Source organism: Quercus robur, chromosome 1 (genome assembly GCF_932294415.1).
Source record: "Quercus robur chromosome 1, dhQueRobu3.1, whole genome shotgun sequence".
NCBI lineage: Eukaryota > Viridiplantae > Streptophyta > Magnoliopsida > Fagales > Fagaceae > Quercus > Quercus robur.
In genome coordinates, this window is record NC_065534.1 from 27,284,662 (window position 1) to 27,298,343 (window position 13,682).

Below are 13,682 nucleotides of genomic sequence, written 5' to 3' on the forward strand. Positions count from 1 at the left end.
AAATTTTTTGGACATATCTGAAAGGAAAGCACTCGCAAGGCCCAAGTACCACCAGCCTGTACCCAGCCAATATGGGACATGGTGAGGTCATAGGCCAGAGGTAAGAGGTAAATGGGGTATGGTTTGGTGGTGGGGAGAGGGGAAAAGACCTATTTTGTGGCTTCTACCTAAGCCCTTTTGGGAGGTATGTCCTGCTGGGATGACAGATCACCCAAAAGAGGCAAGGTTAAGGGGGGGAACCGTTAGGTGCATGCCTTGAAGGAAAGAGAGAGAAAGCATTTACGCCGTGGCAGGTAAGAGTGCTACGGTGGACTGACGAATGAAACAAACCTGCCTTTATCTGGCAAGGGTGAGTGGCACATAGACGAATCCTTTGGTGGTCGACAAGTACACCCAGACCAGACAAAGGCGGTTAAGGGACAAAATGGTAAAATCTGGTCATAACAGGCACTATAAAAGGACCCTTGCCGTGCCCTGAAGAGAAGATGAAAAAACAGAGGGTATTCACGGAGTAAAAGAAAACAGAATAAAAGAAAACAAGAGAAAGAAAAGAAAAAGATAAGAGAGAAAACAGAGGAAAGAAGAGAAAAAACAGAGGAAAAAAAAGAAAGATAATACAATGGGCATGCACCAGTAGGTTGATTTCCCTCTTTCCCCCTTCAAATCCTGCTCTCTTCCAAAACATAACAAGGATTCTTTTTGGGCATTAACCATTCAAGTCCGACTCCCTCAAAGCCATTAATCCCCACGGCAGGATCTTTTCCTGGGAGATTATTTGCATTGAGAGGAGGCGTTCTCCCTTCTTTGGTTTTGCTTTTGCGGACTAAACTTAAACTTGACTTTATGCCCATTCTTGATTAGTTCATATTACTTTTTTTCTCCTTTACTTTCTTTGTAAATGACATTGTTATGATTGTAATTATGTTTTATAAGTGGGGATTACTTGGCCATTTTTCATTAAATAGTCAGAGTACTCTGTTTTGTTATTATTATTATTATACCTGCCTGTCATAACTCATCTGAAACAGTTCTGCTTGCCGTAAGCATACTCTTGGCAGACGAGGCATAGCTTGTGCACAAACCGGCTCAAGTTGAGTTACAGTCGGACCAATCTCAACTTCCCTACTCAGAAACATTCGGGCCCATTACTGCAGGAGGCAGCCCAGCCCACTTTAACCACAAAAAGACCCCTACATCGTCCTTGTGGAACCCTAGAGCACACTAGACCAAATTGCTACAATCACCATGTCAAAAAGTCTTTCATTTGTTTTACTATTCTCTGACAGTAGCTGTAAATTGTACGTTGAAGTTGTTCCTAAAACTGCTTTTAAGTAATAAAGGTTTCAAATGCTGTCATTTTTCTGTAAGTCTTCAAGGTATCATTCAAACCACTGGAAATGCTAGTCGAGTCCAAGTCAAGTCAATTCTATGTTTTTTTAGTAGACTAGAGAGACATTATTAAACGCGCTTTGCTGTCTCTGAGTGGGAAAAGTCTGATAAACTAGCACCAACAAGGTATCAAATTCATATATCCTCATTGTGTGGCTGAAGTTCTTTTATGTAGGAGACAATTCTTGAACTCATTCGGTTGACTCAAGTCAATGTTTGGAAAATGTTTAATAGACATCAACTTGAAAAATATTCCTATAAAATTTCTGATATTTATGTTATCACCTATTTATTCCACTGGTTCTGTGGTGATAGTGAAGCTCACAAAGCCTGCTCAGAATGGGGAAAGTGGAGGAGGACATGAATTGCATTTACAGAGATCCCAATGAACCCGTAGAGGCTCGTATTAGGGACCTTCTTTCTCGAATGAATTTGAAAGAGAAGGTCGGCCAGATGACCCAGATTGAGCGCCGTGTTGCCACCCCTGATGCCATCAAAGACCTCTCTATCGGTACACACTCACTCTCTCTGTCTCTTTAAAGTTTCTTCATATTTGTGTGTATGCATGTATGCACTTGTAAAAGAAAGTTCTTTGCTTTTTGTACAGTAAGTTATGTCATTTGGACTTGCATGAAATGACACTTTTGAAATTAATAAAACACAACTTTTTTAAATTTAATTTTATTGGGTAAATTACGCCAACCTCTTTTTAGGCTTTACAAAATGACCCCCCACCCCCAAAGTTTCATGAAATGACACTCCCCCTTTGAAGTTTTTATAAATGTAATAGTTTAATGAATGAAACTAGAAGTGGAGTTACTGCCAAATTAGGAATTTGGTGAGACGTCCTAGAATTTAAAGGCTTTTGTTTATGTAGGACTAATACAGAGCACATGGAAGGTAAGTTTAGTATAAGTAGAAATAGAGACAAAGGAGTGGTAAAACTTGATGGCTAAGAGATACTAAAGAGCGAGAGTTTTTGATATCTTACATCAATAATTCATAATTCATAAGGATGGAGAGATTGAAGAGAAGGTAGAGGAAGGCCAAAAATAACATTAGTAGAAGTAATAAAAAATGACATGTCAATTAGGTTAGTAACAGAGAGTATGACATCAGATTGAATAGAATAGAAAAAAAGAATATATATGGTCGACCCTAATTAATATGTTGAGAATCTATAGTCAAGCCCAAAAAAGTTGGGACTAATACTATGTTTGGTTGGGTGGATTTTAGGGAAGATGAGAAAAAAAAAAAAAAAAAAAAAAACATTTTTTGTGAGCATTTGGTTGAAGGGAGGGGAGGGAAAAAAAACTAATGGGGCCTGTGTGTTTTTTTACTGGGTCTATCAAAATTTTTTCTCTCCAAATTGAGAAGAAAACTAGAGAGAACATAAATGGACTATAGAATCCTTGTGCAGCTGTGCTGTTGCTCAACGTTAACTGGATTTTGCTGCTTCTTTTTCCTTTTTTTATTTTTTTAGTTTTTTCATTTTCTGTTCAACTACTACTTTTTTTTTTAATATTTAATTTCCTTCATTGGTTTTTGTTTTTTGTCTATACTTGATTTGGTTTTTTTTTTCTTTTTTATTTTATTTTATAATTTGTTACTTTCTTTTTAATCTAGTAGGGATATAAAAGTAAATTTATAAAAATTATATTTTCTGTCCCTCCACTTTTCCACCCTAAACCAAACACCATGACGAAAAACTAAAATATTTTCTATCCTCCCACTTTTCTATCCTCTCTCTATTTTCTATTCTCTCTCTATTTTCTATTCTTCCACTTTTCCACTCCTCCAATCAAACGGATCCTAAAACTCCGTTGTTGTTGTATACATACCTAAGGAGAGGAGTGTCATTTTGTCTATTGTTTAAGCTAGAGTCTTTTTTAAAAATGGAATATTGGGTTAATAAAATAATTGTTTGAGAGGGCATATACTTGAGTCACTCTTAACTGATGCATTTAGAGCATCTCCAACAGTCATTCTATCTCTATTTTTTCTCCAAAAAAGTCACTATTCACACAAAAAAAAAAACCCCTCCAACAGCCTCTCCATCTCCACATTTTTTTTTTTAAGATTTGCTATAGTAGCTCTCTAGTGTAGCTCATCTAAGAGCATCTCCAGCAGAATTAGCAAATTTTTGTACTATTTGACAAATGAACAGTGACTTTTACATTTATTTACCCACTTTTTTAAATACATTTTCTAACAGACTCTCTATCTCATTTAAATATTATTTTTTCATTTATTATTTATTCTTTTTTTAACAACTACACATCTTCCAACATTTTTTTATTCAACACCTAATTATTATAATAGAACAAAAGATTTGATGAGTTACTGTTTATGGAAAAAAAAAAAACGGTTTCAGGTTTTAGAGAGGCTGTTGGAGCACAGTTTTCCTCTTTTTTCCGGTTTCACTCTCTATATTTTAGCTATGTATGCTCTATTGGAGATGCTTTAAACAATATCCTCCCTTAAAATATTGCCCGGTTGAATAAAAAATTATTTTTTTCTCTTTCCTCCCTTTCTCTTTCATCCTCACTCTCTTTCTCTCTTCTTTATCTCAACGGCTACAAAACGCAAAATACAATCCAAACACGAAAATAATTTTTCTCATAAACCAAATGAAATAAGAAAAAATAAAGAAATAGAGAAAAGAGAGAGACCTGTTCATGAGTAAAAGAATTAATTCAGTCTCAATAATCACAACTGATTAAAATATTTAATTTTCACTTAATAATCACAACAGTAACAACAGAACTATTCTTGATCTTTTCTCTCAAACATCTCTAAACTCAGTCTCAATCAAACATTCACAACGGCTACAAACACAACAATCATTTCTCTTAAACATCTATAAACTCAAGCATAATCAAAAACACAATCTTAAAATTAATCAAATCATAACAATAAAAGCAAAAAAAAAAAAAAAAAAAAAAAAAAAAAAAAAAAAAAAAGAAGAGACAGAAGCCATTTGACCCACGGTGGAGCAAGCAAGCAACCCACGGTGGAGCAAAAATGAGACAACGCCTGCCTTTGTCCTTCGATCAACGGTAGAGCAAGCAATCACTTGTTCTTAATTTCTTTGTTTCTTATCACTGTAGAGAGTGTTCTAGACTCAAATAAAAAAATAATAATAATTAAAAAAAAAAGAGAGAGAGAGAGCTAGAGAAAGAATGAGAGAGAGAGAGAGCTAGAGAAAGGATGAGAGAGCTGGAGAAAGTGAAATTGAGATCTGGAATGAACTAGAAAAAGAAAAAGAAGGGTAGATAGAGATGGGAGTGAGATAGGTGTGTGGTGGAGAAAAAACCAAGAGAAAAAAGAAAAAAGAAACGTCTGGATGTAATTAAGTTTGGAAAAATAATATAAAAAAGAAAAAGAAAAAAGAAATTGCAATTAAGAAATGTTACCATAATATTTTCATAATAAATTTTAAGTAATAGATTGTTATTAACTAATATTGGTGAGTAAAAAAATAATTTCAGTGGTGGGTTAAAATTAGAACTAGTAATAACTTTCCACATAAGATTTTGATATGATTCCTGTGAAAGTATTGTGAAAAATATTATGAATATAACATTTTTTATTGAAAAATATAATTGTTGAGAATGAATATAGAAAGAATAAATGATGATAAAAAAAAATAAAGAATAAATGAAGAAATAATATTTAAATGAGATAGAGAAAATGATAGAGAGTCTATTGGAAAGTGTGTTTGAAAAAATAAGTAAGCAAAAAACAGTACAAAAATTTGAAGAGTTGGTTGAAAATGCTCTTATTATACATACCTGAGGGCATTTTGGGGTGAGTGTCATTTCATGAAATGTTGGAGACACTGCGTAATGTTGGGGAAAAATGTTTGCATTTGCTTTTCAGATATATAGGGGTCTATGTCTGCCCGTTTATGTTTCACTTATATGATTTTCCGTACAATTGGTGGACTATATATGCAGGAGGTATACTCAGTGCTTGTGGTAGTGGACCCTTTCAGAAAGCATTGTCGTCAGATTGGGCTGATCTGGTTGATGGGTTTCAAAAGTCAGCACTAGAGTCACGGCTGGGGATACCACTAATATATGGGGTTGATGCAGTTCATGGTCACAATAGTGTTTATGGAGCCACTATATTTCCTCACAATATTGGCTTGGGAGCTACCAGGTTCGTGTTAGACGGACCTCTGGTACCTGGGAATCTTTACATAATTGTCACTTTTCAGTTTTTAGCAAATCTAAAACACACACAAGGAAAGTAAGAAGCAAAGTGGTTAGCTTCATAGCCTCTAAATTCATATATTGCATCCAAATTAAATCATCATATTTCATTCAAAACCAGCAGCAGCAGGGGCATTCCCTGCTTCTCCATTTAATTAATTTGACAATGTTGGAAAAAAAGAAAATGGAATTTATAATTTAAATTTAGGATCCAAGGAAACAGGTGAAGGGCAAGAGCAATGAATCAATATCCTTTGTTGTGAACCCCTATAATATCTCACAGTGCCAGCCTATGAAGTATGAACCACCAGCTTGCTTTCTCTTTTAGTAGTTGAAACTTGAAACATAGGAAAGAAAAATGATTTCATTTATGGGGAAGGTAAATGACAAAGAACTATTACAGTTAATTTTTGTATTTCTTTGCTTAAAATTTCTTAGGAGCCAAGTGTAGCTTCATAGCCATTTGTACTTTTGAACATGTGATAGGGATGCAGATTTGGTTCAAAAGATTGGGGAAGCAACAGCACTTGAAGTTAGGGCAACCGGCATTCAATGTACTTTTGCTCCTTGTGTGGCTGTAAGTATTATAGATGTACTTTTTTTTTCTTGGCCATTGTTTGTTATGAAGTGGTTGTAATGGTGAACTAGTAATTCTAAGTTTCAGAGTGTAATACCATTCTGAGTAAAACGCTTTCTCCAACAAACCGGCTTGGTGTAAACACATATTTGTTTGCAATTCAGCTGATGGTTTCTAATTGGAAGAAGATTGCAGTTATTTACGAATATAGCAACTGTTTATGTTTTGCAGTTGGCAATATCTGTTGATGATATGCACTTAGTTTTGTCTTTGAAAGTTGTCATCATTTTGATAATTTAGTTGATTCCTATAGTTTGGAAAGTAACAAACCTGTTTGAATGTTGAAAATTTGTGTCATATAGCTCAATAAATAACTCACAAAAAAGGGATGACTGATGCAGGAAGCAAGGAAATATTTTTTTTTTTAAATTTTGGGAGTCAATTATATTTTTATTGGTCTACTTATCAAAAAATGTTTTTATCGGTCAATTAGATTTTTACTCAGCCGTTAGAAATTTTTATTTAATTTCTTAGATTTAAGGTTATTTTTGTAATTTAATAATTGGGATCTCCCAAATCAATTAAAATTAAGATTTCCTATGTCAGTTAAGATTAGGTTTAATCCTAGTATTCAATGTAAGGACAATGTTGTAATATGGAGACAATTAACATTTTGATTGATAATAAAATTTTGCTTGAAATTCTTCCACTGGTCTAGCACTGGCTCCAAACAACCCTAAGTGTTGACTCCTAGTGGGTTTTTTTTTTTCCCTTGCTTGGTGCTGTCTTTAAGCAAGCTTAGGTGTTGACTAATTGATTTCCTATCCTTTATTTTACGGTTCGTTGTCTCTTTAGGTTTTCTATTCTAGAGTCAAGGGCATTTTAGTAATTCCCCATTTTTTGGTATGGGCCTTAGTCATCTCCCAAATCAATTAAAATTAAGATTTCCTTTGTCAGTTAAGATTAGGTTTAATCCTAGTATTCAATGTAAGGACACTGTTGTACTATGGAGACAATTAACATTTTGATTGATAATAAAATTTTGCTTGAAATTCTTCCACTGGTCTAGCATTGGCTCCAGACAGCCCTAAGTGTTGACTCCTAGTGGGTTTTTTTTCCCTTGCTTGATGCTGACTTTAAGCAAGCTTAGGTGATGACTAATTGATTTCCTATCCTTTTTTTTACGGTTCGTTGACTCTTTAGGTTTTCTATTCTAGAGTCAAGGGCATTTTAGTAATTCCTCATTTTTTGGTATGAGCCTTAGTCATGGGCCATGGGTTTTCTTCTATAAATAAGTCTTATTTAGTTTATGAACACTATGTATGGGTTTTGGTTTAATTCAATTAGGATTTTGGTTTACTAGTCAAAGTAGAAGTCCTAGTTCTACTAGGAGAGGCTAAGATTAGGGTCTATGTAAGTGTCTTTTTGTACTCAAACAAGTAAGAGTCAATAGATAAAATTATCGAGTAAGAGTAGCGTCTATACAAGTGTCTTAGGGTACTGTTCATAATACTATTTACTGGTTCTATTCACAATACTGTTCATCATTACTGTTCACATATTAAAAAAAAAATCTATTTCTATATTTTTTTTTTCTTCTCTTTTCAACCATAAATCCAATCTTTTCTCTCTTGAACCCTACCCCCTCTTCTATAAAGGTTCCAAACCCCAAAATTTACAAATCCTCCTAAACCTTAACCCACGCCAACCATATGTAGATAAATTCTCATAATTTTTCATATGTCAACATGTGTTTAAGGTTTTGTTGACAAGCTTCAATCATAGTGGAGCAAGCACAATGTTTGTGGTTTTCTTGTCTTTGTTTTGATAATTCAATAGTGACAACAAGGAAGGAGAATTTGAATACTAGATATCTCTGATTGAAACACATCTCAATCCACACGAGCTGATAGGTTTGTTTTGACCCATTAGGCTATCGCGATCTCAATTGGAGTAGTCTTAGAGACTCGAGTTCTTGCGTTCTCTAGATCTACTTTTATAGAACTCGAGTCTGAGAAACTCGAGTTTCACGTCAGTTGTATGCTAGCACTGAAAGTCGATTCTCAAAGGCTCGATTTTGTTGCTGAACTCGAGTCTCACAAACTCAAGATACTAGTTTACAAAATAATTTCAAAAACATGCTTACTAATGAAAATGTTTCATAAATCATGTTACATGGCAAATTTCCTCTCAAACTAGGTGTCATAAACTCTCCCACCTAAATCCCCGATCTCTTCGTCAAGGTCCACATTGGGGGTAGTGTCTCTGAGTCCTCATGGGGCTATTAGGTTGTCTTTGATATTATTTATAACTACCTAAGGAAAAACACTAGCCACATTGTGCTATTCCTCCCAAAAGGACTAGTCTAATCACAATTGAAGCTCCTTGTAGTTCTTTATAAAGCCTAGATTGACCTAGTTTGTGATTGATGTGACTCAACACACACCCACACAACACTCTCATCTAATTCAAATCAATATCCAATCAATTTGGGGTACTGAGTTGGGTAAGTTCCTATCAGATAAAATTGTGGGTTTTGAAAGTTTTAACGTTAAAATGAGATGTATGATTCCTATTGTAAAATCTTTCAATAAGATATCACACTTGGGATTTTAAATTGTGAGCTGGAGTTAGTGTTTGACACTTTTAATAGAACATAGATTCTTATTGTTATTTTCTTCTTTTTTTATTCTCTTCTGTAGAGGTTCGTTTTATGAACAGAATGTTGAGAAGATTAATTTACGTTTTGACAGGTTTGCAGAGATCCCAGATGGGGGCGATGCTATGAAAGTTACAGTGAAGACACTGAAATCGTCAGAAAGATGACTTCCATTATCACAGGCTTGCAGGGCCAGCTACCCCACATACACCCAAAAGGCTACCCTTTTGTGGCTGGGAGGTATGAGGGGAGTCATTCATTTGATTCTATTCACAATTCTTTAAAAAACAAACATTTTATATCTTTGATTAGATTAACTCATTAGCAAATTCATTTTCCAATTAGAATATGTATCTTACTGGTAAAGTAAAAACCAAGACAATGGAACAACAATCTATTTCCTTTCTTTCTTTTCTGTTCAAAGCAATGAGTTTTTTCTTGGTCTTGGGAAGAATTTTTCTTGATTTTTTTTATCCCTACTTGTATTGTATTTGGTGTATAAAAACTTATGTTGTCCTCTTTCCATATCTTCTGATTCTAAAGTAGCTATACAGCTAACAGAACTTCATACAACAAGCTTTGTACTAGTACTCAACTTGTTTTATTCTTTCTGGAAATATCTTGATTGTAAATTCCTCTTTTTGATCAATTTAGATTTGGAATATTTAATCTATGCAATGAAATGGATCATTGTTAATTCCTCCTTCTATAGCTGTCCATTGGATTCTTTCTCATAATCCTACATTTTGATTCTAGGAACAATGTTATTGCTTGCGCAAAGCATTTTGTAGGAGATGGGGGTACCAATCGGGGAAAAAATGAGGGGAATACCATATTATCGTATGAGGACTTAGAGAGGATCCACATGGCACCTTATCTGGATTGTATTTCTCAGGGAGTTTCCACTATTATGGCATCCTATTCTAGCTGGAATGAGTGTAAACTGCATGCTAACCATTTTCTCCTGACAGAAATTTTAAAGGATAAGCTAGGCTTCAAGGTAAAAATTGTGATATTACTCATATTATGAAACAAATCTATTTCTTTCCTTGCCAATCCACAGTTTTTCATCTTTGGGTTTGGATATTCTACTGAAAAAGTAGTTTGTACACTTTAATTGATTATTTGCTAGATCTTGAGTCTCCAAATTTTATTGTTGATCAATGAGATGAAAAGATAAACCTATTTTGCTTTCACATTTGTTTTCTTTTCCTATGTTTTATGTGGGTCTTTCAGGATTTTTTTGGGGGGAGGGGGAAGGCTATTAGAGAAATTGCACTTACAGTAATCAAATTCCTCTGCATCTCAATAATTCTTGGGTTAGTTTTCTGCTGCAGGGTTTTATTTTTTCTGATTGGGCTGGACTTGACCGACTTAGTGACCCTCGTGGCACAAATTACCGTTCCTGCATTTCCTCTGCTGTTAATGCAGGAATAGACATGGTAGAGATTGAACTCCAATTCCAACGCCTAGGTTGCTCTTTTGGTTTATGTCTTCTTTGCTTGACTAAGAAATATGCAGGTGATGGTGCCTTATGATTTTAAAAAGTTTTTGGAGGGCTTGATAGATCTGGTTGAATCTGGCGAGATATCAATGGCCAGGATTGATGATGCTGTTGAACGGATACTTCGAGTAAAGTTTGTTGCTGGTCTTTTTGAATTTCCTTTCACAAATAGATCTTTGCTAGATACAGTTGGTTGCAAGGTAACTTTTGCAGAATTTCGCACATGATGTATTGACATTTTTTGCTTGTTTTAATGTTTTCTTCAGAAATTATTAAAAGCTCTCCCATTTTTCATCAAGCTCAATTTGTATCTTTCCCTTGAATGTGTGTGTTTTTCCACTACTGCTTAAAATTATTAATTTAATTCATATGTAGATGGTATCTTGGCCCAGCACTCTTTTGTAATGCTCAAGCAAATCTTTTCCTTTTCCTACCAAGCCCTAGTCATTCGTGAACTCTAGCCTAGGTACTAATACAGGTACAACACTGTGACACAACAATTTTTTATAAATTAGCCCTTCCTAGCCCTTACCTAGGAAGTAGTGACATGGGTACAGTGCTCCAAATGAAGTGTTCATGCTTCCTAGACTCTAACCCTCCTTTCCAAAGCTTTACACTTCAAAGCCACAAATTCTCACCACCGCACACCCTTGGTGCGATGGTCACTCCACAGGTATAAGTGCTTGTGGGGTGTGGGGGGTAAGGGCCGGGGTTCAAATTTCTAGGAGGGAGTTTCACACACATATACACTTAGATTAGGCTAGAGTAGAATTCTATCTTGTATCAAAAAAAAAAAAAAAAAAAAAAAAGCCACAAATTCTCCTAGCCCTAAGCTTACCACAAGCACACAGACAAATTTCCCAATTTGTCCTATGTCAGTAACAAATGCATTATAACTAGTTTCATTGTTATGAACTACAATATATCAAATTATAATGCATTGTGGATATAATTGAATAATTTTTGTTAGCATCCAACTATAATATGCAAGTAAACTCAACTGAATTATTACTTTAAAGCTGAGATGAAGTTTTGGGTTTGAAATTTTCTGCAGTTGCATAGAGATCTAGCACGTGAAGCAGTCCGCAAGTCCTTGGTTCTGTTAAAAAATGGAAAGGATCCTAAGAAATCTTTTCTTCCATTAGACAAAAATGCTAAGAGAATTTGTGTCTTTGGAACACATGCTGATAATCTTGGATATCAGTGTGGAGGGTGGACAATGAAATGGTCTGGAGGCAACGGCAGGATTACAATTGGTACGCAATGACATTGTTATTCATTATAAGTATTAAGCTATATGTTGACTATCACAATCAAAGTGGCAAGATATTTAGCTTTCTAAGACTTTTTTAATATTTAAATTCATTGTGCTATTTGCTAAGATTTTCATTGTGCTAATTTTTATTTAACTTTGTAGGACTAGGTTTTTTTTTCCTCTTAGGTTCTGTTAATCACTGAAGCCATGTGGCATCTACCTTAACCCAGCCCTACTAATACAAAGTGAACTTTACAAAATTCATGTGTTTAGAGTCTCATTTAAGCTAGTTCTTGAGAAATTTGTGGCCAACTAGGAATGTCTATATGTATCAAGTTAATTTCACTGAATTGAATGCAACGTGGGGAAAATTATTGAAATATGCAAAGGCTTACCCAGTTCATAAAAAAAGAAAAAAGAACATAAAGAAAAGACCAGGAAAATTATCTGGGTATGTCCTGTCAGGGTTTCTTTAATTTAATTGCAACAACATAGTTAGATCTTTTATCCAAACTTTCTTGCTAGTAGGTATCTATGGAAAAGAATTTCATACAGTTATAAATATATATATATATATATATATATATTACGTAACTCCTGGATGCACATTGGAACTGAATTTATGATGTCATTGGATTTTAGGCACAACCATCTTGGATGCTATTAAAGCTGCAGCAGGAGATGAAACAGAAGTAGTTTATGAGCAATATCCATCAGCAGACACCTTAGCACGTCAGGATTTCTCTTTTGCAATTGTAGCTGTTGGTGAAGAACCATATGTAGAGGGCCTCGGTGATAATTCAGAGCTTGTAATCCCCCTCAATGGAGCTGACATAATAAGTTCAGTCGCTGACAGTATCCCCACATTGGTGATTCTGGTATCCGGAAGACCTTTACTTTTAGAGCCATTGCTTTTGGATAAGATAGATGCTCTGATTGCTGCTTGGTTGCCTGGAAGTGAAGGAGGGGGAATTGCTGATGTTGTCTTTGGGGATTATGACTTCAAGGGCCGACTACCAGTGACATGGTTTAAACAGGTTGAACAACTGCCTCTGCATATTGGAATTGATTCGTGTGACTCTTTATTTCCCCTAGGCTTTGGGTTGACATGCAATAAGGAGAGATCTCTAGACTGAGTTGTGTAACCAAGGCTGGTCATAAAAATAATTTATCAGAACCACTTATGTAGAAACAGCTGTTACATGATAGATAGATTTTGGATAGAGTTTCCTCCAAACTAGTTTGAAGGAAAATTCCTCCAAAGCACAACGTGGCGGCTCAAATGACCATCCACGTGCACTTTTAGTCATATAACCTATTTAATGACTCACTTTATTTAAAACACGTAGATGGTTTTTATGAATGGCAACATAATGAGATGGAAGAGATTACTCCGAACCAGTTTGGTGGAAAACTCTGCCCATATATTTTCTCTTGCTATCAATGTTGTCTGTACTTTATGTATGAATTCACTCAATTCTCTTCCTATTCTAAGGCAGCCCTATGTATCAAATTTCTGTACTTCATGTAAGAATTCACTCAATTCTCTTCCTATTCTAAGGCAGCCTCATTTCCACTGAATCCTAGTTGTTCTCTGTAAACAGGGTATGAGGCCCTTTGGTTTTTGTTGAAGATGAATTATGTTTGTTGAATAAGGGTAAGCAATTTGGCCATGATCAGCTGTTTTATATGGATGAGTGTTTATAATGGATCCTCGTGTTAGCTTATTATTGTGTCTCATGTATTACAATCTCACATCCCCCACAAAATTTTAAGATATCAACTAATGTCTCTTCTGTTTTATCGTTCTCACTTGTCCTGAGATGCCCTTAATCATGTTATAGTCTGATTTTATTTTGCTTATAGGGGTATGAATTGATTGGTGGCTGTATTTACTAATGTTATAGAGATATTTGTGTTTGATCAATTGGGTGTGAAACTAATTCATAGGGCAGTGAACTCACTTTACTGGCAACTAAAAAAATGGGGGAGCTAACTAGCGTGTGGACTATTTAGTATTTATTTATAAGAAATATATTAAGAAGGAGAGGGCCACAACAACCCATCTCCAACTTCTAAAA

General features: G+C 35.0%; 1 protein-coding gene across 2 annotated transcripts; it reads left to right on the forward strand.

Moving 5' to 3' along the window:
- The first annotated feature begins 1,658 nt into the window (after positions 1–1,658).
- LOC126727782 (uncharacterized) lies at positions 1,659–13,274 on the forward strand. Of its 2 annotated transcripts, none has more exons than XM_050433705.1 (9): positions 1,659–1,900; positions 5,349–5,553; positions 6,093–6,183; positions 8,937–9,082; positions 9,599–9,842; positions 10,180–10,284; positions 10,391–10,546; positions 11,401–11,602; positions 12,244–13,274. In XM_050433705.1, the coding sequence occupies exons 1-9, from the start codon at positions 1,729–1,731 to the stop codon at positions 12,735–12,737; spliced, it is 1,815 nt and encodes a 604-aa protein (XP_050289662.1). In that variant the 5' UTR covers positions 1,659–1,728; the 3' UTR covers positions 12,738–13,274. The 2 variants fall into 2 exon arrangements, with proteins under 2 accessions (XP_050289662.1, XP_050289657.1); XM_050433700.1 differs by having other exon boundaries at positions 1,661–1,900; positions 10,364–10,546.
- The last annotated feature ends 408 nt before the right edge of the window (positions 13,275–13,682 follow it).